We start from the raw sequence: 18,597 nt of genomic DNA, 5'->3' as shown, positions 1-18,597 counted from the left end.
TTTTGGGGTTCCATACAAATTGTAGGATTGTTTGTTCTAGCTCTGTGAAGAATGCTGGTGTTATTTTGATAGGGATTGCACTGAGTACGTAGATTGCTTTGGGTAGTATTGACATTTTAACAATATTTGTTCTTCCTATCCAGGAGCATGGAATCTTTTTCCATTTTTTGGTATCTTCTTCAATTTCTTTCATACGCTTTCTATAGTTTTCAGTGGATAGATTTTGGTTAGATTTCTTTGGCTAGATTTATTCCTAGGTATTTTATGGTTTTTGGTGCAATTGTAAATGGGATCAATTCCTTGATTTCTCTTTCTGTTGCTTCATTGTGGGTGTATAGGAATGCAACTAATTTCTGTGCATCGATTTCATATCCTAGAACTGCTGAATTCTAGCAGTTTTTTGGCGGAATCCTTTGGGTTTTCCATATAGAGTATCATGTCATCTGCGAAGAGTGAAAGTTTGACCTCCTCCTGGCCAATTTGGATGCCTTTTATTTCTTTGTGTTGTCTTATTGCAGAGGCTAAGACTTCCAATACTATGTTGAATAACAATGGCGAGAGTGGGCACCCCTGTCTTGTTCCTGACCTTAGGGGGAAAGCTGTCAGTTTTTCCCCGCTGAGGATGATATTAGCATTGGGTCTTTCATATATGGCTTTTATGATCGAGGTATGATCCTCGTATCCCTACTTGCTTTGTTTCCCTTTCTTTTCTTCCCCTCCCCTTCCCACGTGTTCATCCGCTTTGCCTCTTAAATTCCACATATGAGTGAAATCATATGGTAGAGGTCTTTCTCTGACTGAGTTGTTTCATTGAGCATAAGATAAATCATTCGTCTTCTTAAATACTATCAATCACCTAGTAGAAAATGAGACAGAGACAAAGGAGATACAATTCACAAGAGCGATACCAATGACAAGGTATCTGGGAGTCAACCTAACAGAAAATGTGCAACACCTTCATGGAGGTAATTATCAAAATTAAGTGAAGGATGTAAAAGTCCGCCTAAGTAAATATTTGAAGAGATATACTATACTCATGAAAGAGGAGGCTTGGCATTGCAAACATGACAATTTTTATCCAAATTGATCTCTGAATTAAGTATAAATTCAATAGATTTGTGGGAAGCTAACAAACAGATCCTAAAATTTATATGGATGAGTAAAGTGGTAAAGATCGTACAGAATGTTTTTCAAAAGAACGAAGAAGAGTATTTGCCTTACCAGATAGTAAGAAATTTCTCAGCTCGAGTAATTAAAGCAGCCTGGTATTGGCTCAGAAAAAGGAAGAGACGTTTCCATACCTAGTATATGACAGAGGAGGCATCATGAGTAAGTAGGGAAGGAGAGTGTCCTCAATAAACGATGATGGGACAATTCAGTGCTCCACACGGACAAAAAATAAAACACATTCTTATCTTACTCTATTGTCAAAAATCACTTCCAGAGGCGTTAAATATATAAAGGTGAAAAACAAAATTCCAATACCATTGAAATAAAATACAAGACAGATGGCCTTGTGGTAGGAAATTTTCTGAAACGTTCTTAAATGAGACATAAGAAGCACAGAGGCAAAGAGATACATTTTACTATGTCAAAATTAAAAATCGTATTGATGAAAGTCACCATTAACATGGCTTATAACCAAATGACAGACTGGAAGAAGACATTAGTAAAGTATAAACCAGACAAAGAATTCATTTCAAGCCTGAATGAAGAACTCCTACAGATCAGGAGGAAAATGACAAACCATACAATGGAAAAAATAGGCTAAGATATAAGCAGAAAAGTCACTGAAGAAGAAATGAAAATAGCCAATACATCTGTGAAAAGATATTAGATATGATTAGATATCATAGGAATATAAGTTAAAATATGAACAAGTTACCATTTGTATTCACTAAGTTGACCACATAAGTGTCTTTTTTTTTCAAATTTTAAGTTTATTTACATATATTGAGAGAGAGCAAGCACAAGTGGGAGAAGGCCAGACAGATTGTGACAGAGAGAGAGAGAGACAGAGAGAGAGAGAGAATCAGAAGCAGGCTCCTTGCACTATCAGCCCAAGCCCTATGCAGGGCTTGATTTCACAAACTGCGAGATCAGGACCTGAGTTGAAATCAAGAGTCTTAAATATGGAGAACAAACAGAGGGTTACTGGAGGGGTTGTCGGAGGGGGGATAAGCTAAATGGGGTAATGGGCGTTAAGGAATCTACTCCTGAAATCATCGTTGCACTGTATGCTAACTATCTTGGATGTAAATTGAAAAAAAAAAAAGAGTCTGCCACTTAACCAACTGAGCCACCCAGGTACCCCGCCGAAAGAAATGTCAAATGCTGGCCGAGTGCATGAAAGATGGTATTTTCTTACATTTCTGAGGGAGGATGTAAATTGATAGAACCATTCTGGAGAACAATTTGACAATAAAAAGTAAGATAAGAGCAAATGCTATGATACACACTTGAGAAACTCTTGTCCATTTACACATGGAGACATACGCATGGATTTGCACTGAGGCATTTTTAAAATAATAGGGCGAAATTGGAAACAATCTAAACATCCGTCTGGAAGAGAATAGGTGAATAAGACATGTTTTAATTATATGATGAAATGCTGCACAGCGATCCATTTGTTCAAGTGTATTCCAGTCAGTGAATAAAATAAAGTTTGTGTCCTCATGGAGCAGATACTCTAAAGGAAGGAGGCAGACAATAAACATGTATGTATAGATTATCAGAGGGTGGTAAGTTTATCCTTCAAAGCAGCAATCCCACTTCTAAGGATGTACTCTTAAGATAGGCATTTAGCAATATGAAAAGACATATACACAATGTTACTTATTGCAGCTTTATTTGTACTTGAAAAATATTGGAAAGTTGGAAACTACCCCCATGTCTAAATATGGAAGAGCGATTGAACAGGCTGTGGTATATACATGCAATAGAAGACTGAGCAGCTATAAACAAGAATGAGGAAGTTCTCTGTGAATTGATATGGAGTGGTTTTATAGGGGTCATCGTTGAGTGGAAAGGGCAAAGTGGAAAGATCATCTATAGTGTGGTGTCCTTTGTGTAATAAAGACGGGAAAGTAAGGAAAAACACACACATCTGCTAGTCATTACAAAAAGAAACACGGAAAGGATAACCCAGAAAACAAAGAAGTTGGTTACCTACAAGGGATGGGGAAAATGGAGCAGGAGTACAAGAGGGAGTTGTATTTCTCTGAGTATGCCTTTTTGATTAGTTTCGACTTTTGTGAACATGTGAATGTTCTTCATATTCAGACAGAAAAATCAATGGGAATGGGAAGGGGAAGGGGAAAAAGTTAAAAACTGCAAGCAAATGAACCTAATTGTCTATCAAGTGCACACTATAATCACATTGAAAGGGAAAGAAAACACCAAGTAACTCGTAAAAGCTATTTTTGAAAACTCTTTTCTTAATGTTTATTTATTTTTGAGAGGGGAGAGGGGCAGAGAGAGAGAGAGTGAGACAGAGGATCCATAGCGGGCTCTGTGCTGACAGCAAATGCCCGAGGCAGGGCTCAAACTCACGAACCGTGAGATCATGACCTGAGCCGAAACCAAGAGTCGGACGCTTACATGACTGAGCCTCCAGCCACCCCAAACTCTTTTTAAAGCTTATTTGACGATCTACTCTCAGTCTTGGGTAAGGTTGCAGAGGCAAGGGGGACTGCCCAGAGATTCCAAGCTCTTAGTGGGTTTGTTTTTGGTACTGGGGAGCTTGAAGCAATTTTGAAACTATCTCTGATGTATTGTAGGATTGGGCAAGTGAGTAAATGTTGGGAGCCAGGGTTCTCACGGGGGAAGAATGGAGATACAAATATGAAATGGAGGAAGATAAAAAAGAAGCCTGTGGACATATATGTTAACTAACTAGAATTGAAATAAAAACTTGAAAACAAGAAAAAGCCTGTGGGGAGGGCTTTGGAATGAAGGGATAGACGTGTATGTGTGGATATGTGCATATGTATATGTAAATGTAAATAATGTATGTGTGTATACTTCGAGGTGCATGCATACATTTCTCAGTTCCTGCCGCTGAAAAGGCCCACCCAGCAATCATATCTTGGTCCCTATTACTACTCCTCACTGAAAGAAACCAGGGATCCTCAGAAAAATGGCTAATCTCAGAACTGGGGCAGAAAGTAAGGAAGGGCTCAAAAAATGATAGTGGTGTGTAAAAGGGACACTGGAAGTAGCTTCAGTGAGCTTATACTGGCTAAATCTGGGACAGTTTGAGCATCAGATAATAAAGGACGGTAATGAATTACAAACCATTGAAAAACGGAAACTTCCGAGTGCAAACCAATAATCGAGAGATAAACGAATAAATGAATGCTTATGTTTGCTTTTGTTTCCCTTGCCTCAGGAGACGCCTAGAAAGAAGTTGCTGTGGCCGCTGTCAGAGAAATTACTGCCTGCGCTGCTCTCTTCTAGGAGTTTTATGGTTTCAGGTCTCACATTTAGATCTTTAATCCATTCTGAGTTTGTTTTTGTGGCTGGTGATAGAAAGTGGTCCAGTTTCATTCTTTTGCTGTAGCTGACCAGTTTTTCCAACACCATTTGTTGAAAAGACCGTCTTTTGTCCATTGGATATTCTTTCCTGCTTTGTCAAAGATTAATTGACCATATAATCGTGGGCTTATATCTGAGTTCTTTATTCTGAAAAACGCTATTGGTATTTGGATAGAAATTGCGTTAAATCTGTAGGTTGTTTTGAGTAATACAGCCATTTTAACAATATTTGTTCTTCCAACCCATGGACATGGAATATCTTTCCATCTCTTTGTGTCACCTCCAATTTCTTTCATCAGTGTTTTACAGTTTTCGGAGTATAGGTCTTTCACCTCCTTGCTTAAGTTTATTCCTAGGTATTTTATTATATTTGGCACAATTGTAAATGGATTGTTTCCTTAATGTCTCTTTCTGCTTCTTCTTTATTAGCGTATAGAAACATACAGAAGTCTGTGTATTGGTTTTATATCCTGCACGTTGTCACATTTTTTCCCTTTCTCCTTTGTTTGTGTGCATGAGGAACCAATTGGGGTCCATATGTGGAACGAGATGATTTTGAGTGTCTTTTAATCTGCAGGTTCTCCTTCTAGCTCTACTTTTTTCTTGCAACTTATTTGTTGAGAAAGTCGTTTTGTTTGTACTGTAGAGTTCCCATGGTCTGAATGTTGCTGAATGCATCTCTGTACATGCAGAGTTCCTCTGAACTTCATATTTCTTGTAAATTAGTAGTTGGAATCAGAGGGCTGATCATATTTGGGTTATATATATATATATATATATTTTTTTTTTTTTTTTGTAGCAATACCAATTCATATGTGGAGTTGGGGGACCTTAACGTACCTCTCTGAGTAATTGGCAGATGAAGCACACAAAATGTCAGTAAGGATGTGAGTTTGAACCATTGGTAGCTTAATCTCATGAGCAAGTACGGAACATTGAACCCAACTGCAGACTGCACATTCTTTTGGGCACACATGGAAACTTTACACAAAACTGACCATGTGCTGGGACCTAAAGCAAGTCTTCAGATGTTTCAAAGGATTAAGATTACTCAGAGCATGACCTCTGACCACAGTGTAATTGAGCTGGAAACCCATGAGCAAGGGGGGAAAAAGAACAAAACAGCGGCTTCTGACATTTGCAAGCTGGCCGAGCGCTCACAGCCAGGCGATGTTGTTCTCGTACTGGACATAAACAATCTCACAGAATACCGAACCTCAGACAAGGTTGCTCTGAGATCATGATGAAAAGAGATGAAGCAAGGCTACTTCGTACATTTTTCTCAGCACAGATAAAGCCAAGGTCAATGTGCACCCCACAAATACCAAACACCTCCCTCCTGCTTGGTTAATATGGCTGCCTGCTGCTGGTGTCCCGATCACAGCTTTAGCCTTGCTATAGTCTGCCCTCCCTGTAAAGGAGATTTATTGAGAGCTTCAATCACAGAATTGCCTTTGCTTTCTGACAGCATCTAGAGCAAACCCTTGCCTCCTTGGACTCCCCCCAAGATCACACAAAGCCCAGATGTTACAGTAGGTTCTTTCTAATACACTCTTTCTGAGATACCCTCGGTTCTGCATGGTGTGCTCTCCCTCAGTGCAGAGTAATTGGCCCAACTTGTTCACCTACGGACGGGTTCCCCAGGGGTCTTTGGCAGCAGAGAATTGACACTCATAACAAAAAGATAATGAGAAAAACCCTCACATGTTTAGAAAGGAAGAAATAAATGTTTAAATAACCTATGGTTCAAAGACAACAACATGATGGAAATTAGGAAACATTTTATTGAATGATTAAAACATTACTACACACATGAATCAGTAAGCGGTCTGACAGGAAGCACACGGCACACGCAAGCTAAGTAATTTGAGGAGAGTCACATAAAGGGGTTGGGATGGCTTTGTAATGTGTCAACTGAACTACACTTCCCAGAATTCCCTTTCGTCTAGGTTTCAGTTCAGGTGGGCCATAGGAAAGATTCTGATGGAAGGTTTGGAGAAGAGAAGGGAAATGCATGTAACCGAGAACGTTCTAATAAAGAGAAGATTGAAGGAACAAAATAACAAGACCAATACAAATAGCACGATATAACAAATGGATCAAAGGCTTGGACAGACATTTTTTTTTTTTTTACAGTAAAAGAAACCCAAATGGTGTACAAATATAAGCGCTCAACTTCATTTATCATTACAGAACTTAATGCTACCGGGAGATAGTACACACCCACCAGATTGGTGGAAACTAAAAAGTCTGATGATTCTAAGAGTTGGCAAGGCCATGGAACGGGCGAGCTTTCACATACTGCTGATGGGAGTGTGTGTTGGAAAACTGGCTGTCATTTTGTAGAAAAAATGAAAGCGTGCTTCTTCGAGGAGCCAGCATTTCAATACCAAGTGTACAAATTCTGGAGAAACTTGTGTACCCTGGCACCAAGAAGCAAGTGTAAATGGTTGCGATGGGTTCACCAGTGGCCTCCCAAAAGATATGTGTGCATTCTAACCTCCAGACCCTGTTAATGTGATCTTATTTGGAAAAAGGGTCTTTGCAGTTGCGATTAATTTAAGGAGCTTGAGATGAGATTATCTTAGGATATGTGGGTAAGCCCTAAACCCAGTGACAAGTGGATACCTCACAAGAGAAAGGCAAAGGGAAATTAGAGATAGACACAAGAGGAGAAGGCTATGTGATCGGACAGGCAGAGATGGAAGTGATGTGACTTCACCACCAAGGACTGACTCCCACAGCCACCAGAAACTGGAAGAGGCAAGGATGGATTTTCCTCTAGATCTTTCAGGGGGAGCACAGCCCTCCTGACACTTTGATCTTGGACTTCTGGCCTCCAGAACCGAGACAATGAATTTCTGTTGTTGTAAACCACCATGTTTGTGGTGCTTTGTTATGGCAGCCACAAGAAACTAATACAATGGCTTGCCACAGAATTTGTGTGCCGAAAACAGCCCAGATATCCAGCAGGGATAGAATAGATAAATAACACTATGGTAAAGTCATGCCATGGAATACTCTATTAGAATAAAAAGGAATAAACTCCCTATACACTACAGCATGTTTAAATTTTAAGGACATACCACTGAGTGAAAGGAACAAGACATAGAAGGATACATGTATTAGAATTGCATTTATGTAAAGTTTAAAAACAGGCAAAAAGTAAACCATATTATTTATGGATGGATGGATGTTTACGTAGCAAAACTCTGATGAAAAGAAGGGAAGGGTTACCGTAGAAGTTAGGGAGTTGATTGTGGGGAGACACGCTGGGGCTGGAGAGTGGGGCTCTAGCTCTTGATCTGGGGATGGTTACAAGAGTATGTTCTTTTATGTAAAGTACAGGAAATGCATGCAAACCATATAGGATTTACACCTGTGTCTGCGTCTGTGCTGTACCTCACAATCTGACAGGTTAAAACATGAAAAAGCAGAATTAAAGTGATGGCTATTTGCAGATGCTATGTCTTCTATATCTGGAAAATCCAAGAGAACCTGCTCTTAAAAAATGTTACAAGGACTTGTAAGAGGAATACAGTAAGTGGGCCAGGACAAAATCATTGAGACAAATGACAAGTTAGAAGACATAATAAAAGAAAAATCTCTGTTTAACAAAAAGGAAATAAAGTATGTAGAAATAAATTTAAGAACTATGCAGGATCTACGTACAGAAACATTAAAATGTTCCTCAGAGACATAGAAAGGCCTAAAGTAATGCAAAAGTCTACTCTGTTTTTAGAAAACTGTAGCTTTATAAAGGTGGAAAATCTCCCAACATCAATCTATAAATGAAATATGATCTAAAACATTTTATGACAACAGAGTTTCTTGGAACTTTTCAAGATGCTTCTAACATTAATATAGAAAACTAAAGGCGTGAAGATAGCCAGAGATATTCTTAAAGGAAGACTATGAGAGAAGCACTGGTCCAATCAGATATTAAAACATAATAAAGGGACAGTAATTAGGAAACAGTGTGGTACTGGTGTAGGAATCAAATGACAGAAAAATAGAAAAAAATAGATACTCTAAAATACACATAAATACAGACAGGAATTTAGTATATGATAAAATGTTATTTCAGTTCCCTGGGGGGAAAATGGATTCTCAGTAAATGGCGTTGGGACAGGTGGGTGGTCACCTGGCAAAGTATAAAGTTGGATCACTATTCGCAATATACAGCACACTAAATTTCAGATAAATCAGACTTAAAGATTAAAAAAGTGAAACTATAAAAATACTAGGAGAAACCGTGTTAGATTTAAAATATGATGTTGGAGGAGGAAAGACTTTTTAAAGTACAATTTAGGGGAACCTGGGTGCCTCAGTCGGTTAAACGCCGACATGGGCTCAGGTCATGATCTCACGGTTCGTGGGTTCAAGCCCTGCGTCGGGCTCTGTGCTGACAGCTCAGAGCCTGGAGCCTGCTTCGGATTCTGTGTCTCCCTGTCTCTGCCCCTCCCCCCTCCCCCCTTCCCAAAATAAATAAACATTAAGAAAAGTAAAGTACAATGTAGACCTCAGAAGACCAGAAAAGCAAAGCTTGGTTCATTCAATACACAAAAACAAAAAAGTTTCTTTAATACAAAGATTACTGTTACAAAGGCCAAAGAAAACGATAAATCAGGAAAGTTATTTGCAACTCATATCAGAGACAAGGGGGCTAAGTTCTCTATTATATAAATAGCTCCTACAAAATAGTAAGAAAAATGCCGACAACTCAATAGAAAAATGGGCAAAAGCTGTGAATGCAGCTCACAGGAAAGAAATACAAATGACTTCTAAATAAGAGAAACCAAAATTAAAACCACAATGCGATATCCTTTTTTCATTTATCGGGTTGGCAAAAGTACAGCCGTTTGCACATATACATGATTGACAAAGGTGTGGGCAAAGAGAGCAGGCATTCTCTTGCACTGCTAATTGGGGTTGGAGCTGTGGCACAACTTCTATGCAGGTACTTTGGCGACATCCATCAAAATTACAAATACATACACCTTTGGCCCCAGCAACTCCACATCTGGGAATTTATTCTACACATATAATTGGATACATGTGAAATGATAAAGAAATATTGATAGACACTAAAGAGAATGAAGAAACTATGTACTGATAGGGAACCATCTCCATCATACATGTTAATTTTAAAAAGGAAGGCAATGGTGGGGCACCTGGGTGGCTCAGTCAGTCAAATGCCTGACCTCAGCTCAGGTCATAATCTCACAGTTCGTGGGTTCGAGCCCTGCGTCGGGCTCTGTGCTGACAGCTCGGAGACTGGAGCCTGCTTCGGATTCTGTGCCTACCTCTCTCTCTGCCCCTCCCCCGCTCACGTCCTGTCTGTTTCTCTCTCACAAAGAAAAAACAAAACATAAAAAAGAAGGCAATGGAGAATGTGAATAATGTGCTGGCATTTGTATAAAACAAGAATGTGTGTGTGTGTGTGTGTGTGTGTGTGTGTGTATGCATAGAATATTGATGGATAGTTGTTGAAGCAGGGTGATGCATAGAATATTGATGGATAGTTGTTGAAGCTGGGTGATGGGTACATGGAGGTACCAAATTATACTCTTTGCTGTTTATGTGTATGTCTGAAAATTTTCATAATGTAAAGTAAAAAGTACACTTAGAATAACAAAAATAAAAAGAATATCTCTAGAAGGGTACACAAGAAACTAATAACACTGGTTACCTCCACAGGCATTAAAACACAGGAACAGTGATGATGGAAGAACAGACATGCAACAGTGGTTGTTTAAACACAGAGTTTATTTTTCTCATGTATTGAGATGTTTGAAAGTAGACTGGCTTTGGTTAGTTCCTCAAGAGCATCAAAAGAAGTCTTTATGATTCTTTTAGTATTTTCCGTACTGTAACAAGAGAGTTGCTGAAGCTCCAGCCATCGAATATGTGTATGCAGGTTGGGAGAAAGAAAAAGGGGCAAAAGAGGACCAAAAGGGGGAAGCTCCCACTAATTCAGATCACTGTAAAAAACTTTCTAGAACCCTTACCCAATGACTTCCACTCTCATTTCATTGGTCGTCCCTATCTAGAAGGGAGGCTGGGAAATGTAGTTTGGAAACTCGGCACATTGTTACCCCCAACAAACTGAGAGTCTTGTTAAAAAAGAAATCATGAGAAGGGCCAAATAAATAGATTAAAAAATGCTAGAAAAATACTGACAGAAAAAAGCAGGTAGAGCAATACTATCCTGTAAAATGGAATCCAAAGCAAAATGCTTCGAAAGAGACAAATATAAATATCCTTGTAAAGAAAAGACATAAGGCCAAAGAAGTTATGACAGGGACAAACGTTTGTGCCCAACATGGCCTCATAATATATGAAGCAAAAAACTGAAAGAAATTCAAAAAGAACTGGACGTAATCAGAGCAGGAAAGACGTACTGTACTCCTATCAGGAATTAACAGACCAAGGAGACGAAATACAAGTAAGAATATGGAAGATTTGAGTAACAGAAGTCATGAGCTCCACATAAGAGATACACGGTGTATATATAACTGCCCTTAGAATCAGATAATACAGATGCTTCTCAGAGGTATATGGAACATTATCCAAGAGTGATTATGTATTTAGTCACAAAGAAAATCCCAACAAGTTCAGAGGCAGAAATCATATTAATTGAATCCAAAACATTAAAATTAGAAGTTCTTGACCAAAGGAAAGCCACTGACCCTGAAAATAATGACTAATGAAACAAATACACTGCAAAAAGCTAGAGACTAGTTAAGTAAGCAAAATTTAAAAAGGCACAAACTTATGGTAATTTTGGTCAAGAGAAAAGAATGTGAAGAAATGAATAAGTATCGTAAGAAACAGGGTGGGCTATAACTTTAGAGGCAGATACAAGTTGTCTAAACAATTGGAAAAGAATACATATGCATACAGCTTTATGTAAATGAACTGGAAACTGTAGATAAGATGGGTACCTTGAGGGAAAATAGAAATGATAATAATAATAGGTCAAGAGGTGTAAGATCAGAATAAACCAATATCCACAGAAGAAACTTAAAGATAGTCAAAGATCTATCCTTTACAACGTCCTCAGGCCCTGGTGGGTTTGTTAAATTCTAGTAAAACGTAAAAGAACAGGTAATCATATTGTTCAAACCCTTGTCTGCACTGGAAAATATGGAAAGCATCCAAAGACATTCTTTGAGGCTATCATAACCCTGACTACCAATTGGATGGAGCTAGCAGAGTAAAAGTTCTGTGTAGACCAATCTTTCTTATGAAAAGACACTAACTCATATCCCTTATCATGCCCAAGTAGGGTTTTCCCCAGGAATGCAATGCTAAATTAATACTGACAGAGTTGTTAACGTAATTCACCTTATTACTGGTTAAAGAGGAAACATAAATGTATTATCTCAATTGATGTAGGAAAAACTTTTGATAAAATTCAACACCAATTCATAGTATCCTTGCTACTCTTCCGTAAAGGAGTTGTCCTGATTACTATGAAACAAGAAAGAAATACAGGATGAATGTATTGGTGGAGAAAAACCTAATTATTCAGAGATGTTATGCTCATTTGTCTAGAGAATCTTAAAGAAGGACCTGGGAATCATATGAGAGCTTTTCACAAGCTCTACCTTCCCAGCAATTAGCAACTGACAAATATGTTATACAAAAAACAAAAACAAAAACAAAAACAAAAAACCTCCTGATCCCATGAGCAACACAAACTATTGAATGCTTTGGACTAAAATGTATTAAAATGTCTAAGACAGATGTGAAGAACGATACAAAAACTCATTATAGGACATAAAAGCAAGCCTCAATAAAAGACGAGATATATCATGTTCTTGGAAAGAAAGACTCAACTTTGAGAGATGTCAGTTCCTCTGAAATTAATCTATAACTTCAATGCACCCCAATAAAAATCCCAAGAAGATTTTAATGGAAACTGATAAGCTGGTTTGTAAATCCACTCTGAAGCGAAATGCACAACACAGGCCCCAAAATTTGAAAGAAAGGTATCAAAACATATTATAATGTTAGAGTAATTGAAATGGCATTGATGCAAGAATCAGCATACTAATTGATGGAATGACAGAAATTCTAGAAATACACTGAAGAAAATTTGGCACTTTAGTGTCCATCCATCCATCCATCCATCCCTTCATTCATTTGACAAACAGTGATTGTCTATGATGTGGCAGATACTGTTTTAGGGGTGGATAAAACAAAGCCTTTGTTCTCATAAAAGTGTGGAGCTTACAGTCTACAGAATTAGTTTGGCATTTTAGTTAACAGGGGAAAGGATGGTGTTGGGCAAAACAGTAGATTCTAAACAGATCCCATAGATGAAAAGAGATTCCTAAGTGATTAAAAAATCTAAACATGAGAAGAACTGTGAGAGTAAAACTATAAAAAGTTATTTAAAAAAAAACTAGAGAAATATATCTTTCTAGTCTTCGGATAAAGAAGATGCTGAAGCGAGCAGACACCATAGAAAAAAAACGCGATACATTTGACAGCATAAAGAGGAAAACTACAACATTTGCATCGCAATAAAAGCACTATAAATTAAGTTAAAAATAAGTGACAGTGTGGAAGAAAGCATATGCAACATGTATAACAAATGAAGGGTTCATGTCCAGCATATAAAAATCCCTACAAGTCAATATGAAAAATGACAAAGAATAAGAACAAGCAGTTTGCCGAAGTGTATGAATGAACGATAAATATTTGAAAAGATGGCCACCCCGACTACACTAGTAATCATGAAAAATGCCAATGATGACAAGGAGACATAATTTCTGGCAATCAGTATTGGCTACTGTGTGTGTGTGGGGATGGGAACTCTTGTACATGCTTGGTACACACCCTTTTGGAGAGAAGTTTGACGGTATGTATTTTTCAAATGCCTGTACCATTTGAACCCACTTCTGGGTATCTATGGGGGAGACTGCTCATTGTCTCTGTGCAAGGCTGTTCTTCCCGGGTGCTGGGTGGCTCAGCTAGACTGTTTCCCAGGCTCCCTTGGGGGCAGGTATGGTGGCCATGGGAGTAAGAATTCACCAACGGAATGCAAGAGTGAGTGGTGATGTGTCCAACTTCTCCCTCACCTGCTCAGGGGACAAGTGCTCACCCTGGATGCGCACGGTTGTCCTCCCTGCACTTCACAGGATCCAGAGCACAGATACACCTGTGCAGGAGCTGACCCAGCAGTCAAGGCAATGCCCTCGAGATGAGCTCCTGGGCGTGGTTCCTGGACCACTGCTCAGCCACAAGGTGCCCTTAGGGTCCAGGATGAGGCGAGCCCATCAGGAGGAAGTGTCGTGAAGCTTTTTATAGCAACTCAACATCACCATGATATCTTTATTGCATTTTACAAAAGCCTTAGGCAAAATGGATTGGGGGGGTGGGTGGACATAAACTGGTCTTTAACCACAAATGGTTTGAGAAGCACTGGGCTTCCTGAGTGACAGCGTGGAACAGAGATGTCCTTTCAACCTGGAGTGCTCGGCTGACCCTTATGAGAGCGAGTAACAATGTTCAGTCTTCTCTTAGCCACTAGCTGCATCATTGCTGGTCTCTTGGTTGGAGCCATCTAGCGCTGCCCTCCCTGACTCAATCTTACAGCAGTGTTCGTGTGTGTGTGTGTGTGTGTGTGTGTGTGTGTGATGGGGCAAGAGTGTCCATGCGGCATTGTGCCCATCAGCAAAACCCTGCAGGACCCCTAAATGTGCACCGAGGAGGGGAAGCTGGGAACAACGTCTGCTATATCCATGCTGTGGAGTACAGAGCTATAATTAAAAACTCTCTCCCAGGCACGCTTCCTTATGGATCTTCTGGGAAAGGGGGAATTGGGAGAGAGAGCAAGTTGCAGAATAAGCATATAGTATGAGAAACTCTCCAGTGTGTCTGTACATATATGCATGTAAACGTGCAGGAAATGTTGGGAAGGATCCCCTTGTCTGGGACAGGGGGAATTGAGAGGGGCCTAGAGAATGGCTAAAAGGAGCTTTTATTTTATTCCCATTTGTTTAATATTTTAAAATGAGAATTATATTCATGTTTTGCTTGTGTATTTAACAATAAATTTAAAAGAATATAAAATAGAGAGTGTTTATGTGTTGTTAATAATAATAATATGACACAGAATAATTCCTCACTCGCTGGTTTGGTAGACTCGCATAGTGGTTTGGGTTTCCTGCTTTTTAACATGCCCTCGGGTTCTGGCCCCCTCGCTCCTGCCTTCAGTTTCACTCAGCTGCTCCGGGACCCTCCACTTCCCTGAGGACCCCATCGTAGCACTGAGTAGAACGACTTTCAGAATGGGATGCATCATTCCGTTGTTTGATTCCACATAGGCCGTGAGTGTTTTCGGAAAAAGTCCTATGGAGAATTCTCATTTTTGCCAGGATGAAATAAAGCAGAACTTCCAGGAGGAAATATCTCCCAACTTGTATACAACTGTTTCTTTGATAAATCATCTCTGATCTTGAAATAATAAAGAATGTAACACATGAAGAAAGGAACCAAGTTTCAGAGAAAAACAAGGCTCTTAAAACACATTTGATCTCGACTAAACACACTTCACACCAGACTTTATAACGTGCTTTAGGGAAATAGTTGCTGTCACAAGGATTGCTATAGTAACTAAACACAAAGATTTTCTGAGATTTGACCAAACTGTTTATCCTAGGTACAAAGTTCCTTCTGGGAAACATGCTACTGAAACTTTTCTTCCGAAATCCAGTGGGCTGCTTGAAAAGCGTTAGGCATCATGCAGCTGCCGTTGTAAAGCCTGAGAGCACATGGTGCGGGAACCCGAGAAACAGGTGCCGGCAGCTGAGACCATGGCCCCTGGAGCGGAAGGCCGACCCTGACAGTCGGAGGGTGAAAGTGGACGACAAAATTATAATAACAGTTGCATTTGGAGACAGAGTTCCAAATTCTTCTTGAATTTTAGAAGTTCGCTCCCTGATAGTGACATTTGACCAAATGCATTTCCCACGCCTTCCTGAAGTTCATCCTTCAGGCACCTGCCAAGTCCGACCATCTCCAAGCAGGATATCCTGCTACCACCACCAAAGTGGCTGTCCTGGAACACACAGAGGCCTGGAAGGACTTGGATCTGGCCGGGTCTCCTGCTCCCTCTAACACGCCAGGGGCTCCGGCACCCTCCCTCCTGCCCTTGGCCCCTCCCCCTCGAGCTCCCCTGGGCCCTCCTCCTTCCCCAGGGTGTAGGGTCCTGCGCTTCCCCGGCCTCCGTGTCTCCCCATCCATAAAGGGGACCATCGGCGCCCAGCTGGAGTGGCGGTGGTGGGGCGTGAGCCAAGGAGGTGCTGCAGGGGGTGGGGAGCGGGGGACCCGTCCTGGAGGCCAGCGTCGTCCTCCCGTTCCCCGGACGCGTCCCCAACCTGGACATGCTGCAGGATCCTCTGGGCGCACCAGTCCCCCAGCTCCACGTAGTTGCCCGCCAGCTCCTCGTCCGCCTCCCCCAGCTGGTCCACGAGGTTGAGCAGCATCATGGGCACCGCCATGGACTCGGAGGCCGGGGCCCCGGGGAGCCGGGGCCGGCCCAGCCCCGATGGGTCCTCCCGGACCCAGTACACGATCTGCTCCATCATCTCCACTGCTTCGCTCTGGGTGGGGAGAAGGGAGGCGAGGGGAAGGTCCGGGCTGAGGACGCATCCCGGTCCCTGAGGTCCTGCCTGGGGGTGGGTTCCTGACCGGGATGTGGGGTGGGGTGAGAGCCCTCTCCTTCCACGCACTGGTGGGACGCCTTCACCGAGGGCGGACTCTGCGCCCAGCATCGTGTTGGGTGCTGGGGGCCGGGGTGGATCTGCCCCACCCTGCCTCGGGGGTTCCCAGTGTGTGGATGCAGGCCACTGTCAGGCAGCCATGTCAGATCTGAAAGCACAGGGGGCTCCACGGAGGAGGGAGAGCTCCCTCAGGGTCAGGGCAGGGTGTAGAGGTGGAGGTGTGAAATCAGCAGGACCTGCGGACAGAGGAAGGGAGTTCATTTGCCAATATTGAACTTCTGTGTTTAGGTCTGTCGTTTTTCTAAGTGTAACCTGCATCCACTAAAGTATACAAATCCTAGGAGCCCAGCTTGGTGAATGTAGGTCCCACTTGTGACATTTTGGCAACGTGTCTGTCTTGCCCTGGTGCTCTGTCCTTAAAGGGGGGTGAGGATTGTGTCATCCGCTTTGAGAGCTTATCACACAGCAGGTACTCAATAAATGCTTGTTGGATGAAAGTCAGAAAAGGGGTGTGGGGCGAGGGAATGCAAGGATTTTCTGACCTGTCTTCCCTGAAGAAAAAAATGGGGACCATGCTTTTTATTATATATTTTAAAATCTTTTAATCAAAGCAATATTATGGGCTCAGTGGGAAGAAATTGAAACAGTTCACCAATGTATAAATCAAACTAATAAGTGCATGAAACCATGAGAAGCCCAAGTACCCTCTCCTCTGAATGTCTGTGTCCCCCAAAATTCATACATTAAGATCCTATCCCCCAGTGTGACCCCATCAGTTGGTGGGGCCTTTAGGAGGTGATTGGGTCATGAGGGCAGAGTCCCCATGAATGGGTTTAGCACTCTTATAAAAGAGGCCTTAAGCACCTTGCTCACCCTTCCGCCATGTGACGACACAGCCAGATGACAGCCATCTATGAAGCAGGAAGCAGGTCTTCACCTGATGCTGGCTCTGCCAGCATCTTGGTCTTGGATTTCCCAGCATCCAGAACTGTGAGCAATAAATGAGTGTTGTTTTTTAATTTTTTTTTTCAACATTTTTTATTTATTTTTGGGACAGAGAGAGACAGAGCATGAACGGGGGAGGGGCAGAGAGAGAGGGAGACACAGAATCGGAAACAGGCTCCAGGCTCCGAGCCATCAGCCCAGAGCCTGACGCAGGGCTCGAACTCACGGACCGCGAGATCGTGACCTGGCTGAAGTCGGACGCTTAACCGACTGCGCCACCCAGGCGCCCCAAATGAGTGTTGTTTTATAAGCCACCTTGATGGCATTTTGGTGATAGCAGCCTCAACAGACAACAAGGCTAGCGGCCCCTCCCAGGTGGGATGCGAGCTGGATAGAAGTGGGTTGGGGCAGATGGCCGTGGGCAGGAGCCTGGCCCGGGAGGTGGGCGTCTGGGGACTGTCAACTCTCAGGTAAGCAAAAGTTATTGGGGGTCTCAGAGGAGGGTGTTGTTGGAGAGGCTACAGGGCTCCAGAAGTCAGGGGGCCCTAGGAGAGGGTCAGAAAGGAAGATGCTCAACCCCCTACAAGAAGTCCCAGGATATCCCCTACCCTCTGGGCCCAGTGTTAGTTGTCCAAACAGATCTGTGGCCTTGGCTTTCGCATAACTGAAATTTGCCTGAACAGAGCTTGCGTATGTTTGAGGGAAACATAGGTGGACTTCTCAGTGGCAAGTACATCATGAAACTAGCAAAGCAGATGAATGGTTCTCTCCAAACAACTGGCTTGTGAGCAGAGATGGCTGGGATGGCAGTGGGGTGTGGTCGTATCACCACCACCTGCCAAGAAGCTGCATTTGGGGTGGAAAATTAATTGATAGAGTGATGAGGATGGGACCCTGGGGGAAAGATGACATGGGTCTTTCCTGGGCACCTCCAGGGAGATTGGGATGGTGGGGGAAGGCGTGTTCCTTTCCAACAGTTTCTCCTTGCTGTTACAGCACACCATGGCCCTTGAGATCCCAACCCAAGTGCTCATGGGGCTCCTGGGTGCTTGCCCTTCTGGGACTGGGCAGCTGACTCCACAGCTGAGCCTTGTTTGTATTTGGCAGGTGAGGGGGGTCAGGAAGCCAGGGGCCTGTCCTCACTACCTGCCTTTCTGGAGGCAATGATCATTGGAGAGAGGGCCAGCCACTGGTCAAGAGGACTGACCTCCTCACTCCCACCCTCACCTAGACCAGAGAGGCTGGCTGATCCTCAAGTCCTAGTAGCCACTTCCGTCACTCTATTTCTGGTCCCTAAGGGAGGAGCTCAGGGTCCAGCCTGGTGTTCTGCTCCCGCCCGGAATTCAGACTCTGAGGAGAGCCCTAGCCAGGGTGGGAG

General features: G+C 42.2%; 1 protein-coding gene across 2 annotated transcripts; it reads right to left on the bottom strand.

Annotated features, from left to right (window-relative positions):
* Positions 1–13,861: 13,861 nt before the first annotated feature.
* LOC131502456 (N-acylglucosamine 2-epimerase-like) lies at positions 13,862–16,179 on the bottom strand. 2 transcript variants are annotated; one of them, XM_058713224.1, is made up of 2 exons: positions 15,930–16,179; positions 13,862–15,627 (listed from the first exon to the last, which is right to left on the bottom strand). In XM_058713224.1, exons 1-2 carry the CDS (start codon positions 16,137–16,139, stop codon positions 15,544–15,546), a joined length of 294 nt encoding a protein of 97 aa, XP_058569207.1. In that variant the 5' UTR covers positions 16,140–16,179; the 3' UTR covers positions 13,862–15,543. The 2 variants fall into 2 exon arrangements, with proteins under 2 accessions (XP_058569207.1, XP_058569206.1); XM_058713223.1 differs by having other exon boundaries at positions 13,862–15,610; positions 15,930–16,177.
* Positions 16,180–18,597: the final 2,418 nt, after the last annotated feature.

The sequence above is a fragment of the Neofelis nebulosa genome, chromosome X, assembly GCF_028018385.1.
Source record: "Neofelis nebulosa isolate mNeoNeb1 chromosome X, mNeoNeb1.pri, whole genome shotgun sequence".
In the NCBI taxonomy this organism is placed as follows: Eukaryota; Metazoa; Chordata; class Mammalia; order Carnivora; family Felidae; genus Neofelis; species Neofelis nebulosa.
This window is presented reverse-complemented; position numbering and strand designations above follow the sequence as displayed.

Bases quoted from the DNA above. Each gene is read 5' to 3' on its own strand.
- LOC131502456 (XM_058713223.1), bottom strand. From the start codon at position 16,139: ATGATGGAGCAGATCGTGTACTGGGTCCGGGAGGACCCATCGGGGCTG. The intron at 15,611-15,929 runs GTTGGGGACGCG...TGTGTGTTCCAG, and splicing joins GGATCCTGCAGCATGTCCAG to GACAGCCACTTTGGTGGTGG.